This window comes from Sminthopsis crassicaudata, chromosome 5 (genome assembly GCF_048593235.1).
Source record: "Sminthopsis crassicaudata isolate SCR6 chromosome 5, ASM4859323v1, whole genome shotgun sequence".
NCBI lineage: Eukaryota > Metazoa > Chordata > Mammalia > Dasyuromorphia > Dasyuridae > Sminthopsis > Sminthopsis crassicaudata.
In genome coordinates this window covers 179671189-179688525 of record NC_133621.1, presented here as the reverse complement: position 1 = coordinate 179688525, position 17337 = coordinate 179671189, and the positions used below count along the sequence as shown (strand labels likewise).

The 17337-nt window shown below is 32.8% G+C and overlaps 1 protein-coding gene across 39 annotated transcripts in view; it reads left to right on the top strand.

The window, feature by feature from the left end:
• The window catches only part of PLEKHA5 (pleckstrin homology domain containing A5), a 176365-nt gene that overhangs the window by 62904 nt on the left and 96124 nt on the right, over positions 1 to 17337 (top strand). For 35 of the 39 annotated variants that reach the window (XR_012482460.1, XR_012482461.1, XM_074268917.1 and 32 more), the window contains 2 exons: positions 2567 to 2650; positions 13453 to 13573. Coding sequence is in view for 36 of the 39 variants with exons in the window: in XM_074268917.1 (XP_074125018.1) it covers positions 2567 to 2650; positions 13453 to 13573 (205 nt within the window). In the remaining 3 variants the exon portion in view is untranslated. Of the gene's footprint in view, positions 1 to 2566; positions 2651 to 2845; positions 2914 to 13452; positions 13574 to 17337 lie in introns of those variants that run through there. The other 4 variants (XM_074268927.1, XM_074268921.1, XM_074268911.1 and 1 more) reach the window with 4 other exon arrangements.

Here is a 17337-nt window from a genome sequence, read left to right as displayed (position 1 = left end):
TTGCCCAGGGTCACACAGCCAGGTCTGTGGCCTGATTTGAACTCGGGTCCTCCTGACTAAAGGACTGGTGCTCTATCCACTGCACCACCATTCCACCTTATTTTTCTTGAACAAAATAAAGTCTTAAAATTGACAGAAAAAGGACAGGAAATGGTTCGTATATTACGTAGATATTCTCACCATCAAAGGAATATAATAGATTTGGAAAATATAACCAAGAATTTTAATGAAAAGGTATATTTTGAATAGGCTTTTTCCCTATCCTGTGTTGTGTAGGAAATGACATTGTACTATTTTTCTTGACCAGAAGAAGGATATTCATTCTCTTAAATATTGGATTTAAAACAAACATAAAAAATAAAGATTATTTTCTTCCTCTTTGGAAAATCCATGATTTCCATAAAAGCTGCCACTTTCTATAGGAAATTCACTCTATTGTGCACATTTGCTAGTTTTCTGTCCCATAGAAGTTACTTTAGCACATTATGTTTTGTGTTCAATTTTCTAAGTAAGGAGTTTTTGCCCCAATAGAATGTGAGTTCCTTAAGGGTAGTTTTTGTCTTTATAGAATCAGTTCTTTGCACAGTGCCTAATTCCTCATTTAATAACTGCTTTTTGAATGAATTAGTGAATAGATGCTGCTGTATCTTCTGTCTGCAAAGCATTGTATTGTCACTTTGGAAGTTAGCAAAATAAATAAACAAGAATCTTGGAATTCCTAGGAGAACTTGAGTTGCATAGAGCTCAAGTGTTCCACTTTAGTATTAAGACACAGTAACCCACAGGTGTGGGTGTGATCATAACAGCCTTTACATCTGGTATTCTCAATACTATGCTTCCCATTGATAAGAACTAGATTGTGCTGTGAATAGAAGGCTGGGCCTCAACTCCGAAAGACTTATCTGTCTTTGTTCAATTTTGATCTCCTTAATGACACTTAATAGCTATGTGACTTTAAGATAGTCACTTAATGGTCTTTGCCTCAGTTTCCTTATCTATAAAAAGAGTTGGAGAAGGAAATAACCCATGTTTCTCTGTTACCTACAAGACCAAGTTAGATTTAAATAAGAGCAGATAGTCACATATTTTCAGGCAGAGTTCCATATTTTTGAAGTACTGTGAAAAGATTCTTTCGTGTATAATTTACTCCTACTGGTTCTCCCAGCATTGTACATTGTGTTTTTCCTGGTTGTCCCCCATTCCTGGAACTCCCTCTTTCATCTCTGCCTCATATCTTCCCTGGTTTTCTTTCATTTTCAGCTACAGTGCTGCAAAAAGCCTTTCCAAATTCTTCTTAATCATTGTTAACTCTGCGCCCAGGGGATATTTTGTAATAAATAAGTAGAGGCAAGCAAAGCGAATCAAAATATTGACCATGTCTGGAAATGCCTCATTTTGCCCCTCTTGTCCATTATTCCTCTCTGAAGAGATAGGAAGCATGATGCATTATTATTTTTTTTTTTTTTGATTGCTATTTGGTCACTGCTTTGATTGATGTTTTCAATCTGAAATAAAGAAGAAGACTGCCAAAATAGCAAAATCTAGGGGCTACCATGTAGCGCCAAAGTATTGAGGTGCCCAAGAAAGGCAGGATTAAATACATTTCAGCCCCGAGAGAATCTCTTGGGAAGCACAGTCTGGAGAAGTTTGTAAGTTGTTTTACTTAACAACTAATTGGGAGTGGATGGGCAGGCATTTGACATTTGGTCAGAACCTCTGGTTTAGGCTCTGGGGACAACTATAGGAAGCTGGTTTAGACCTGCTCCATTCTTAGATTAGTTAGGATCCAAAACATTCAACTTTGCAGACTTTTAACGCCCTTTTTAAAACTTGTTTGCATAGGCCTCAGGCAATTTGTAGCTCTTAAGATTAGGCTAAATCAGCTTCTGCATTCTACAATGTCTTTTTAAAATTATCTTTTACAGTATTGTGGTATTCATAATTTGTTCTCCCGGTTCTTATTTTATTCTATGTAAGCTATTAAAAATTTATCTGAACCTATCACTTTTGTCATTTCTTACAGCACAATAACATTCCATTATATTCTTTTACCACAATTCAACAGTTCGCCACATTCTTGGATCCCCATTAATTCTGGTTCTTTGCTCCAGCAAAAATGCTGCTATAAATGTTACTATGTACTAGCATTCTTTCCTTCTATCTTTATTCTTTTTTGGAATATGTGTCATTTAGTAATTTGCTGAATGAAATGGCATAATTTTTCTTAAGTGATTCTTAGCCTTTTTAAAATGTGGTTGCATATTATTTATATATATATATATATATATATATTCATATAAGTTTGTAAATAGTTCCTCTGTTTTGATGATTGAACCATTGACCCAAGTAGGTATACAAAACTGATTATATACACAGGTTTTTCCATTTACCCTTTCTGTCAAATTACTTTTTTTGGTAATTATCTAAAATTCTCTTTAGGTTGATTTGTATAATTTAAAAAACTAAGGCAAGTCTACTTTGGTGTGAGAGAAAAGGTAGAACAGGCACTACTTATGGACACACTTTCAGAATATAAAATTCTGTTTTTCTTCTGTGCTTTTTATAGTCATAATGAACGGAAGGTGACCTGCAAGCATCCAGTTACTGGACAACCATCACAAGACAATTGTATTTTTGTTGTAAATGAACAGTAAGTACAAGAATTTATTATGAAATACTTATTTGCCTAATTCATCACTTCTTTTTAAAGATTAAAATTATTAGAGAATGAAACTTTTATTTATATTTATAGCAAGATTCTTTTAGTAAAATTTGCCATCCTGAATAGTTGTATTCAGGTGAAACTGCCAAACACTAATGACTTTGTTTGATTTCTTTGGAATAGCACAAGGACCTTCAAAGATTTTATCATGAAGGCTGAGATTTTATAAATTGTTTTAACTAATAAAAGGGGTAAGTCCTTGGTTTGTTGTACTAACATTTAACTGATAACCTTCAGTTCAACAAACATTTATTAATAGCTAACTGTGCTAACACTATGATCCATGAAGGATCAAAAAAGATTAAGAGAGTCTTTTAGGTCAGGAAGAAAAAGATTAGGATTTAGAATGTCATCTATACTTAGAAGGTAGCAGTGGGAATGGAAAGATGTTATGAAATTTTTTAGATCTCAAAATCTATAGAGGAGTTATCTTTTAATCTATTTTGATTTATTTTTAAAGTTCCTTCTAATTAGATTTAGACGTGGTATCTCTTGTATAGCAGTTGGCTTATTTGCAATGAAGACATCAGATCCAAAATGATTTATGTCTAAGTGGGGTTTATTTTTGTTTGTTTTTTTTTAGTTTTTTTGCATGCAAATTATTTCCCTAAGATCATATTTGATTTCCCCATGTTCTCTACTAAAGAAATTCATATTTTAACAGATTACCAAAGACAACATAATTGTCCACAATCAAAGTAGACCAGGCCAAATTGTGGTTTGGTGAGTCTCTGAAGTAGATATATTTTGTCATTCACAAGGTGGCAACTTCAGATTTTCTCCAGTGCACCTTGATATTTGAAATGAGACAAATATTAACTGTTTGATTTTTATTCTTTGCTGCACTTAGTACATGCCCTTGAAGATGCTCAGTGAATATTTAATAATAATTTTTAGAGTGGGGAGGAATTCTTTTTTTGTGCGTTATTTTGGAAAAGTGAGTTGTTAAAGTAATTAAAATGTATATCCTTTTAAACACCAAAACTTTTGCCTCAAGTTTTCCTTCTTTCCTTCTCTCTTTTTCAAACATTTCTGTTATTTCCTTATGCTCTGCAATAAGAACCATCTATTATGATAAAGAAGTACAATTAAGCCAAAACAAAAAAAAACACAGTAACCATGTCTAATACAGTGTGGTCTGACCATCTTTCTACTAAAGAAAGGAAGTATCTTTATCTTTAATCATCATTCATCTAAAGTCAAGATTGGTCATTACACTAATTTGAGTTCTGATCTCATTCAGTATTATTTTCCTTTACATTATTGTAGTCATTGTATATATTACTCTCTTAGTTGTGCTTACTTTTCACTGTCTTTGACCTTTTTGTATCATCTGTCCAGTAAGGGTTATTTCTATTAATATTTTGATGAAAATCTTTTTAAATAAGTTGTTCATTTTACCTTCTATCTTAAACAGCATTTTTAGTTATTGTGAAAACCTAGGAGTGCTTTCAAATTGTGGCTGTGTTACTGTAAATTAGAAAGTTATATGAGAATAAATTGCGAAAGGAAAGTATAATAACAAGGAAGGATAAGATAGGGGAAAGTATCAAAATAGAAAAGAACAGAGAGAGAGAAATCGTGAGATTGTTTCTTATTTTGTCTATTTTGTTCCTCTTTTTTATACAAAAGAGGGTGTTGTGATGAAATTTTATTAACATCATACTTTCCTTGTCTCTCAATTTTATCAGTCTTGTTTGTAGCCAGGAAATCTGTGTTACAACTTGGATTTGACTTCATGGACAAGTATGTAAAAAAATCTGCTTAATCCCAGCCCATCCCTCAGCCTCTCTGATTTTGTAATTTCTTGTCCTCCACTGCAAAAGCCTGGTGGTAGCAGTAATCAAGAAAGTTTTACTAAAAAATAGTAAACAGATTTGATTTTATGTATGGCAAGTGTTTTAGTGAGACATTAGTGAGAGTTTTAAAAATGCATTTGCCTTGGGACAGAAAAAACCCCACCAACACCATTACTTTAATGAAAGAGGCAGCACCTTGGAGTAGAAATGCAAGGCATACTTTTAGAATCACAAAGACCTAAGATTAAATCCCAGATCAGTCACATGCCAGTTCTGTAACCCTCCACAAGTGTGGCTTTACTTAGTGACCCAGGAATACTCTCTAAGATTAAGTTGTATCGAAGTTGCTAGCTTAAATTGATCGAGGGGATTATCTGTACTAAGGAAATCATGATTTTCCTTCATATTGTGAAATGTATTTGTTCATGCAAAAACTTTTAAATGTGATACAGTGAAAACTATCCAATTTTGCTTCATTCCCACTCCCTTCTTTTGACCTGGTTCTCAGATCTGCTAGCCTTAGTAGTCAAAAAGTTCCAATCTAATTTTCCTTAAAAAAAATTTTTTTTTTGTGGCATGATTAGATTTTGAGCATAAACTATACAACATTTTGAGGTGGTCCTAATTTCTACCAGACTACTTTCCCATCTTCTCAAGCAGTTCTTGGAAAATAGTTTTTTCTTCAAATGTTTTATGTTCTCAGTCTTATCAAACATCTGTTATTGAGTTTGATGATGTCTGATGCTTGCTTATCTATTTTTTCCCTATGGTTTGATCTGTTCTTCCATTTTTATTTGCTAAGTACAGAAAAAGACTGAATAGCTTTTTTAAAATGAAGATTATCATTTTCTATAATTCAGTAGAGTACTTACATTTTACAAAAGCATTTGGTGGAATTTCTTTAGATATTGTGGACATGTTGAAATGTGCTCGAAATGCTGAACTCAAATAGTTACTGTTAATGGTTTGAGGACAATTTGGAAAGAATTCTTTAGTAGTATGCCTATGAACATGTGAGCTTGGCCCTTTGTGATTTGAAAAGAAATTAAATTTGATTAAATGTGATTTAAAAAGAAATATTTGAATTGAAGAATTAATAGGAGGCATTTTGGAAATGCCTTAGGTCAGTTACTGTTAATGGTTTGAGGACAATTTGGAAAGAATTCTTTAGTAGTATGCCTATGAACATGTGAGCTTGGCCCTTTGTGATTTGAAAAGAAATTAAATTTGATTAAATGTGATTTAAAAAGAAATATTTGAATTGAAGAATTAATAGGAGGCATTTTGGAAATGCCTTAGGTCAGTACTGTCAAACTCAGAAACAGAAGCTATCAATCCATACATAAGGATCCATGTGGATTTTTATATATAATGTTATCTGTTACATTTTTATTTGTCTTATTAAATATATTCCAATTACATCTTAATCAGCTTTGAGTGGTAGTCAGCAATACCTGGCCACGATGTGTTTGATACCAGGACTTTAGAATTGTAAGGCAAAATTTGATTTTCAGGAAAATAAATTGGAGAAATCTTGAGGAGAAAGAACATCTAGTTGTAGGAGAGGAATCCAGTTGAAAGACCGTAGAGAGATCCTTTTCCTTTTTTATAAAAGGGAAGAGACTGAAGAGAGTTAAGACAGACAACTAAAGGAGAACCCAGAACATAATTGGTAAGACAAATTAGATAAACAGATAAGAGAAAGGAAAGGAAATTTGGAATGTTTGTCAAAGTAATCAAGTGCTAAAGAGGTTCAAAAGCAAGGATTTTTAACTTGGAACTACTCATTTCCATGAAATTTGTGAATAGATTTCAAGAGTTTATTTTCCTTTCCATTACTGTAGTCATATGCATAGTATAAATGAGAAACTTTAATATTTTGATTATACTGTTTCATATGATAGATTTCCTTTATAATGCTATGTATTTTATGCATTTAAAAAACTGTAAGAAGGGATATATTTCACTAAGCTACCAAAGGGGTCCATGAAACAAAAAAGGCAAAAAATCCCTTTAGCTAGGATCCTAGCTAATCCCTAGCTAAAGGCTGTCAGTGTTAATTGATGAACAATCATTTATGTGCTGGATGCTAAATGAAAAATGCTTAAAAGGAGCTTGTGTATTGTTAGGGTAGTTACATGTGTTCATCCAAATACATATGGGGGTGTGTGTGTGTGTGTGTGTGTGTGTGTGTGTGTGTGTGTGTGTGTGTGTGTAAGTGTAAGTGTGTGTAAGTGTGTGTAAATATAAGGTTGGGGATCTGGAAAGACCTCATGTCCAGGAGTGCTGTTAAACATCACTAAAAATATTCTCAGGAACCATATTAATCATATTTAGAAATTACTGGTCATTAAACTGCTGCTCAGAACTTAAGCAAAACTTTGAAGTAAACTAAATTGGGAGGTAGAGATGATAAGGAGTGCATCCCATGCATAGGAAACAACTGGCATAAAGGCATGGAGATGAGAGATGAATTATTGTATGAGGAATAGCAGCTGTACTGGTCTGTTGGACTACAGGGATATAGGAAGGTTGTAAGGAATAAAACTACCTGGAAAGGTTTTTAATGCTAAATAGAAAAATTTCTATTTCTTCCTAGAGGTAATAGGGAGTCACAGAAGTTGATTGAGTAGGATGTGATATGGGCAAACCTGTTCTTTAGGAATATCACTTTGTCATATATATGAAGGATAGATTATAGCAAAAAGGCAGGAAAATGTCTTAAAAACTATTAAGTTAGTCCAGTCAAGAGATAAGAGCTTGAACTATAAATAGTGGTGGTGTGAGAGGAGAGAATGGAATGAAGGAAAGAGTTATATAACAAAACCTAGCAGCTGATTAGACGTTTAAGATCAGAGAAATTAAAGAAAATTCTCAGGTTGCCAGGCTGTTAGTTCCTTTGAAAGAAACAGAGAAATTTGGGGATAGAATGGGTTTTGGAGAAAAGGTACTGAGTTCTGTGTTGGTCATATTGATTTTGAAATGACAAGAAGGGGAAAAGCATGAAGTACATACTAAAGTCCTGGAACTCTGCTAATTACTTGATGAATAAAGTCTCATTTGATCTTACAATAACCCTGAAAGATCAGGTAGGTTCTGTTACCCTCTTTTTGCAATTGAGAAAACTGAGGCACAGTAACGAATGACTTGCCAGAGACACATAGCTAGTGTATCTGAGATTATATTTGAACTCTGGTCTTCCTAATTTGTGGCTCAATGCTCTATCCATTTTGCCTCACACTCCACCTCTAAAATCATATACTGGATAGACATTATTAATGGAGGACAGAAGCCAAAGTGTGGGTGCTTAAGATGCAAGCAGGAAGAAAAGAAAATATGAAAGGCAAATTTTTCTAGGTCTTAGTGGATAAGACTGTCCAAGTAATAGGAGAAATGAAAGAAGGCAAGAATATCATGTAGAGGAGAAAGGGAAGAGCTATTAAAGAATTGTGAACAATTAGAGCAAAGGGGGGAAAAATCGAGGCTTTCTTACATAGAGGAAACTTGTTGCTCTAAGAAGGAAGCGAGTATTTGTTTAGAGAATGACAATGTAAAACTACAGGTGCTGTCACATAAAAAAATAATCTAGAAAGTTTCACAAGATTGATATTAAGGCAAGTTTTACCCTCCTGGTGGTATTAATAGAGAGATCTGCTATCTTCCAGGGATATTTATCCAATACTCCATCAAATCTTGTCAAGACAGATGACTACAACCAAATATGATGATTCCTGTGAGCACAAATTATACTTATAGAAGAATCAAACAGGAAATTAAAAGTTCTTAGGCACACATTTTTCTTTTTAGTCTTTTCATCACTTGTATCAATAAAAAGCAAATTTTGGAAATGACAGGATATTTGAGAAGTATAGTCTTTGGCTTAAAATGTGTAAGTATAAAGTATATGTCAGGTCTGAAATGCACCTAAGAAAATATTATTGTATAAACCTAATCAAAAGGATTTTAAACTGAAGAATGATGAGGAGAAAGAGAATGGCTTAGACATATCTACCAAGTTTGATAATCTTGAGAATTGCTACAAGGAAGGAGAAACTATTTAAGAACAGTTGAAGCACATAGAAGTTAACAGGAGCAAAAACCAAGAAAGGAATCAGTAAAACTCCATAACTTTGTATTTTGATATACACAAAGTATTCACAAAAAAATTTCACAAAGTATGGCTAACAAACAAGAATGAAGGATCAAAATGCAAGGGAATATAAGTTAACCTACTAATACTTATTGGCATTGTTAAGATTTGGATGGAATAATAATACCAGTGACTGGAATAGTATAGTTTATTTGAAAGAAATATAACAGGGTAATTTTTGCATATTTTATTTATGTGAATATTCCCAGAAACCAAAGTGGGTTGGAGCATAACATCAATGGATACCATTTGTGGAAAAGATACAGAGCTGTAGATTAATTGATAATTTAGTTAGGTTAATTTCAATACCCTGAGTATTGTTTGGTATAAGCTTAGAAATTCTTCAAGAGGCAACTCAATGAATTATTAGCCCTGTGCATTTAAAAATCTTTTCATGAATGATTTGTGTATAGCATGCTTCTCCAATATGCAAACTTTTTTTTTTTTTTTTTTTTTTGGATGGTCATAGATTTAGGACAATCTCATGAGATACAATTTAATAGATACTGAATTTTCACTTAATTTAAAACTAATTTCAGTAACAGAAACTGAAGGAAATAAATGATCTAAAGCTGAATTAAGTGAAGCATAATGTCCAGCACTGGGGAGGATCCTCCTTATGCCCTCTCCTATTCAATTTCAAGTTCTACATTTTAGGAAAAAACATTGGTAAGATGAAGAGTCACCAGAGGAGAACACCTAGAATAGAAAAATACTTTGTAATAATCCTCTATGAAAATTATTTGAAAAAGCTGTCACCAGTTAGCTTGGAGAATCAAAGACTTAGATTTGAAGGTGAGCATTGTATCTATTTAGTATACCTAAGGCATATCACAAGGAAGAAAGATTGGGATTCTGTTCTGTTTGGGCCTCGGAGGAAAAATCAGAAATGGCATATAGAAGTTAAATTACAAAAAAGACAAATGTATATCTAATGTAATTTTCTTATAATTAAAAGTAATGGATAGGTAAAAAAGGAGAGCTGCCTTGAGAAACAGAAGTTTCCTCTTAACTGGAAGTCTTTTTCCAAATACATGTATAAATAGTTTTCAACATTCGTTTTTGTAAGATTTTGATTTTTAAATTTTTCTTCCTCCTTCCTTTACTTCCTCCCTCCTCCCCAAGACAGCAAACAATCTGATATAGGTTAAATATGTGCAATCCTTTTAAATATATTGCCATATTTGTCATATTGTGCAAGAAAAATTAGGGAAAATGGGGGAAAACACAAAAGGGGGAAAAAAAGACTTCACTGAAAGTTTTTGAAGAAATGCAGAATACTTTTTCAGATGTCTTGTAGTTAGAATCTTCTTTAGGGTTGGACCAAGTGGCTACTGCTATCATTTATAACTCTAGGATTCTATAATATATGAATGGAATATTAAACAAATCTATTTTGTTCCATAAAGTATAGTTTTCTAAAAGTTTACTTTTAATATATAACTATATATTGTATATTATTATATGTAATTATATACTATAATATTTATGTTACTGTAAAAGTATATATATATATATATATTATAATATATAAGTAAAAAGTGAACTGGGTTGCCTTTCTACTCTTTATTTCATACTTACCTTGAGCTTTGATTCTATTTTATACATTCATTTTCTCATCTTTTGCTCTAATTTTTCTTTTATTCACAATGTATAATTCTTCCTTTGATTCACAGTGTAGTTGTTTTATTAATTACTTTACAAAGGACTCTTGCCCATCACATACTCAAACTCCTTTTTTAAAAATCCAAAAAGAACTTGTTATTAATATTGGAATGAAGATTAATCTAAACATGAATTTGTACCAGTTATTCTTACAATGTTCAGGGTTTTTTGTTTGTTTTGTTTTTTTTAAAGGAATAAAACTAGTTCATACAAATGAGTTTTCTGTACACCTGAAACTTACTCTTCAGCTTGATATAATGGAAAGAACATTGAGTTAGGAGTTAATGGAGTAGCTTTACTTCCTAGCTCTGTCAGTTTCTACCTGAGTAATCTCTGGCAAGTTCCTTAACTTCCCAGGACTTTATTTCATAGATATATAAAATGAAGATATTGGACTAGATGATGGTTCGAATTCTTCCTGACTCTTAAATCTGTGGTTTTATATTTATTAAGACCAATTTTTAAAAAAACTATTTTAATGAAACTTGTTTTCCTAAAATGGATAACCCCTTGTTATCCTATAGAATTAATTTTAAAGAATTTATATATTTATGTTTATGTTTCATTGGTTGGCTTTTTAAATATCTGTGATCAATACTTGATGGAATATGATATCTTCATGGGCTGTATGATGTACAGTCTCACAATGTCTGTTTTTTTGGGTTTTTAAAAATTCTTTTACTATAGAGAGTTTTATTTTCTTATGTCAAAATTTTAGAATTTCTGAATTAAAAGAAACAGAAAGGCACATTTAGTCCCAGGGCTAGATTGAGTCTAATAACATAGAACAAAAATCCTCCATACAACATGATTTTGAAGTAATCATTACCTTTCATTAAAAACTTAAAATGATGGTGCCTAAATAGTCTATAGGTTTCTCCTTACATCAAGCCTAAATTTGCATCTCCTCAGATTGCTCCCATTTGTGCCCCCTTTTTAGGGAATAGCCCCTCAAATATTTGGAGATAACTATCATGTCCTCTCTTTCCCCAAGTTTTTGTCTTCTCAGATAAACCTTCCCAGTTCCATTTATCAGTGCCCTTATTAAAATGCGGCACTTAGATCTTAACACAATACTCCAAATGTAGTCTGACCAAAGCATGACAAAAGCAAAGTGCAAAGAGTCTTTCATCGATCTAGTCTCTGACATTTGTCCCTTTTTTATGTATAGTAATAGCTTTTAATTTTTCAAAATATATATAGATAGTTTTCAACATTCATCCTTGCAAAACCTTCCCTTTCCCCACCCTCCTCCCCTAGAGAGCAATAGTATATAGATATATATAGGTTCAACATATGCAGTTCTTCTAAAGATATTTCTACATTTATCATGCTGTACAAGAAACCTCAAAATTTGAAACTATATGATCTTAGCCTTTATTTTAATCATAGATGAAAATGTTGAACAGCATAATTTCAAGCACAAAGTTTCTGGAGCATCTTTCCAAGTTGTTATCAAACCATTAATGACCATTCTTTGGATCCTGTGAATCAACTTATTTAAAATCTCTCTACTTGTGCTTTTGGTGTACCCATTGCTTCCCATTTTTTCCACAAGAATAGTAGGAAAGCCTTTTAACATGTGTGGCTAAAATTTAGGTAAGTCATATTGACTACATCCCTTCTTTCACCTTAGTAATCTTTGCAACAAAGAAATTTAATAAGTTGGTATGACCTATTTTTACTAAAACTGTGCTGATTCTTAATGATCTTTTTCTAGATATTACATATTCAGTAACTTTTCAAAAATAATAGTCTATCATTTTACCAGCAGTCAAAATCAAGTTCATATGCCTCTAATTTACAGCCTCTTTCTTTCTTTTTTACAACATGAACTTGTTTCCATCCCTGATCCTGTGACAGCTCAATCTCTGTGATCTTTCAGGAATCACTGACAGTAGTTCGTCAATCTCATCTTCAGATTCTTTTATACAAGGATGCAGCTCATTTGGTCTCTGAGGCCATTGTATTGTGCCTGTTACTAATAGTAGCTCCCGCATACTTCTAATTTACTACTTACTCCTCATCTGCTGTGGACTGGCAAACCAAATAGCTAAGCTTGTCACAACTATGTCTATAATCAGAGTAAACATTTTCTGAATGAGTTTCTGAAGGACTTTTTCCTTTGAATAAAGTTAACAACAAACTTTAGTATATAGAAATTGAGACAACTATTTTGATGGTATAGGGGACTTTTCCCTTCATTTCTTGCTTTTCAACTTTTCCAGGTGAGTGAATGTCATGATAAAATTTAAATCTGCTCTTTGTTATTAAGACTTATTAAGTGTGAAGCCTTACAGGGTAATTTCAATCTAAAATATGATTGTTATTTTTTGTAAGATTTTTACTTCTTAATGTATGTCCTCTGTATTCCTTATGCTCTATTCACTAAAATTAACCCAGATCCTCTGCTCTAGAAGCATTCAGATTGAGAAATGCATCTGCATTAAGGGAATTATATAGGGATGGTGGTAGGGTGGTCATGCTGTTTTGAGCTATCAGACAAAGCATGCCTAGGATAAGTAATCTTTTGTTACATCACCTAAAATGAAAAATGTTGTATAGAATGCTTTTCTGCTTCATAGCAAGATTGGGCATGAGAAATAAGAAGCACGTTATACAAAAGGAGAAGTGGCAATAAGAAAAAAAGAGAACAGAGAGAAGGAAAAGGAGACTATGTTGCTTAATAAGAGACTTCACAGGAGAAGGCCATCTTGTGTACTGACAAAAGTGATATTTTTCAGATAAGTTATATTTCAGTTTTCATTAATTTAAATTATATCTAATAATTATTTTTGAATCTTAAATATCTCACATGGCCTACTTACAAAGAAAAGTGGTACTGCCAAGCCTCAATTTACAAATGTTCTTGGGGGTGGAAGGTGCACAATATTCAAATCAAGAATTAAATCAGTTCTTGATAGAATGTGTCATTATGGTCATTTAAGTAAGTAAAAAGTCCATTAAGCTAGATGGGAATGATTAAATCTTATGAGCACAATAGCCAGTGCCTCCAAAGTTTGAAAAAGCAGGCTATATTACCACAACTAGGAAACTTTCATTAAGTTATCTCCATGCACAGCAAGTTCTAGTACTTTGGCATATTGTATTTTCAGGACCGCTACAGCTATGACCTCTGAAGAAAAGAAGGAACGACCCATAAGCATGATAAATGAAGCTGCTAACTATAATTTGACTTCAGATTATGCAGTGCATCCAGTGAGCCCTGTGGGCAGAGTAAGTTATACTTTCTGTTAATTAATTATTGGTTAGCAAAGCTCATTGTTGGTTCACAGCATATTTTTATGTAACTAGAAATACCATATTAAGAATAATTAGAGTTCACAATTAAATAGTGCTTATGAACACTTGAAGACAACAAGAAACTAAAATATAGTATAATTTGAATATTTATAATGTCCTAGTAGTATGAATTTTTAATGTAAATTTATATATAAATGAATTTGTTTGAAGTTTTGCTGTTACAATTTCTTTTAGAAACCAGGAATTAATTTGTGTTTACTATAAAGAAATGATTTAGTTCCAAATTTTTAGAAGAGATAAGTTAGAGACTAACCATATTTCCATAGGTTTTTCTTTGACAGACCCATAATCTGTATCACAGAATTCTTATTGCTGAATAAGAGATGGGTACTTCTATACTTGTTTAAGATTAGTGTAACTTTTTTCTGACATCATTTTGTGGTTTAGTTAAATGAATACATAAAACTGCTGTCTTTTGTGATTCTTTTATAATGATCACTAACAGAAATTTATTTAATTCATCATTTTCAGCATGGTCTAATGGAAAGAATGTTGAAGTAAAAGTCAAAAAATGTGGTCTTTAATCCCAGTTTTGCCACAAACTAGCAGTGTAACCTTGGGACAATCATTTAAATTCTTTTTCTACAACTATCAAATGAGGATTTTGACCAAATAACTACTAAGATTTCTTCTATCTTGCCAAATGCTTACATATAGAAAACAATATTGTGTGGATATACTACCCATCAAAGATAGGAATTGTCTCATGTTTTTAATAGGTTAAAAAAATTTTTGTTTTAATGATGCTTCAATGTATCTTTAATCCCGCTTATATGGGCACTCCTTCCTCTGTATCTAATGTCCACTGTCTAACCTTCTTATCTTGTGTGACTGGTCCAAATCTTCCCATAATTTTTTTAAGGATCTTTACCCAGTGTGTTAGAAGTTGTCCTGTAATTATCTTGAGATTGTTTGGTTTGCAGCTAAGGAGCTGTGGATCAACTTACAACTGAGTCTCATTAATGACCTGCCCACTTCCTTTTCTGAGCGTGGATCTCTCCATGATGTCCTTTATTTGGCTTCTCCTAACCAGTTCTTTGTTGGTCATCATTGCAGATGACCCACACCCACGCTGTGCCTCTGTTGCCCTCTGAATGCCCTTCACTCATAATTCTTCAGAGACTATGGTATTCCAAGAATGGAATCCATACAGCAGCAATTTTAAAATACAGCATTGATTTTAAAAGCATGAGTCCCTTTTTCCAGAAAGATTTTTAGATCACTGAAAGCACTATACATTTTCCCAAATACAATCCAACTTACTCTCCTCTTCTAGTTTGGTTCTGGGGCCAATTCATTGTGTTCCAAAATATTTGTTGAAATTGTATTTACTAATGGATCAACTCTATAAATTGATTATACAGCTATAAATCACAGTATGGACAAGAGACGTTTTTCATCCAGTATTGTTTTAGGTTTTTTATTGAATAATTATGGATTTCATTCAGGAGATTATAAAGTTGGAAAACTTGATGCAACCATCTCAATCCTCTAGAGCAGTGTCAAACTCAAGTAGAAGGGGATTTCTATGGGCTGCATGTTGGCTTAGAAAAACAAAAATTTACATTATTTATTTTGCATTGTTTTTTAATTTGTCAACTATTTTCCAGTTACAAATTAATTTTGGGGCCTCGAGTTTAACATTTCTCTTCTGGAAAAAGTACTTATGCTTTTGGTATAAGTACATCTCTGTTTTTTCCCTTGGATTATTTCAATAAGCAGAGGATAATCAAATAGTTATCTCTGTTATTACATCATCCAGAAAGATTAGTTTGATATTGAGATGACGCACGGGAGAAGAGCTTGCAAAGGAACATTTTGCTGTACTGAATCAAATGTTCTTTGATATATGCTAAATAAGCAAAGTAGCAGCTGGCATCCTCATCAATTCAATCACTTGTATTCTGGAGAATAAGCGGATATACAAAAGATCTATCATCTTCATAGAGAACTCATTTCACTAAAGTAAATAAAAGCAATTTATTGATATATTAGTTGATAATTGCCCAGTTTCATAGCCTATAATTGTCAGAAAGTAGAATTTGTATCTGTCTTCTTGATTGCAAGCCCAGTTTTCTTTGTACAATGCCATAATATCTTCTGTAGAAGAGTATTTGCAAAAACATTTCCATACCTTTCTCATGTCTTTTTCAGTGATGTCTTTAATACATTATAGATTATTGTCATGAAATTTTTTGCAAAGTTGGAAAAGTAGGCATGGGTTTATAGTTGGTTTTTTCTCACTTTCCTTTTAAAAATAAGTACTTATCACTTCCCCTCCCCAACATAGACCTTTCCTATATATACTTGATTTACTCCAACTATTCTTCCCATTGTTGGGGAACGTGTTGCCATTTATACTCCCTTATTTAGCACTTGATGTTCATCTTTGTCCTTGGTGGGGAAGAGAGAAATCTTGACATATTTTTTCTGGCTTTTTGTCTACATATTTTTTCTGGCTTTTTGTCTGTTTGGAGAGAGTATCAGCAGAAGAAACAATCCCCTCAGAATCTTACAACCAAATAATGTATTTAAAAACTTGTCAGATTATAGATCCAAAACCAATGTTTTCACAGGAAGGTCACTTATATATTACATTAATTATATAATCAGTGTTAGCCATTGGGCATATTTGAAAATTTTAGCTAATGACTGAGTTTTGTTAGTGGAATACAACCCACAACATCTTTAACCTTTTTGGTAATATTTTTTCCTGAAAAGATAACAAGATCAGTATGTCAGACACAATTTCTTTCTTTTCTTTTCTTTTTTTAAATGATGATCTTTTCTTTCTTTCTTTCTTTTTTAGCTTTTTTATTTTCAACACTCACCCTTATAAAATCTTGTATTCCAAATATTTTCTCTTTCCCTTCCCCCACCTCCTCCCCTAGATGGCAAGTAATCCAATCCAAATGTTAAATGTGTGCAGTTCTTCTATACATATTTCCACAATTATCATGCTGTACAAGAAAAGTCAGATCAAAAAGAAAAAAAAAAATGAGAAAGAAAACAAAAAGCAAACAAACAACAAGAAAGGTGAAAATACTATGTTGTGAACACATGTAGTCTCCTCAGGCTTCTTTCTAGATGCAGATGGCCCTCTCCATCACAAGTCTATTTAAACTGGCCTGAATCATCTCATTGTTGAAAAAAAGTCAAGTGCATCACAATTGATCATCACGTAATCTTACTACTGTGTACAGTGATCTCATCGTTCTGCTCACTTTACTTAGCATCAGTTTATGCAAATCTCTCCAGGCCTCTCTGTAATCATCCCGCTAGTCATTTCTTATAGAACAATATTATTCCATAATTTTCATATGCCATAGCTTATTCAGCCATTCCTCAACTAATGGGCCCCCACTCAGTTTCCAAGGCCGCTACATTTTTGCTCATGTGGATCCTTTTCCCTTTTTTATGATCTTTTTGGGATATAAGCCTAGTAGAAACATTGCTGGATCAAAGTTTGGTAGCCCTTTGAGCATACTTCCAGATTGCTTTCCAGAATGGTTGGATCAATTCACAACTCTACCAACAGTGCATCAGTGTCTCCGTTTTCCCACATCCCCTTCAACATTCATCATTATCTTTTTCTGTCATCTTAGCCAATCTGAGACATATGTAGTGGTATCTCAGAGCTGTCTTAATTTGCATTTTTCTAATCAATAGTAATTTAC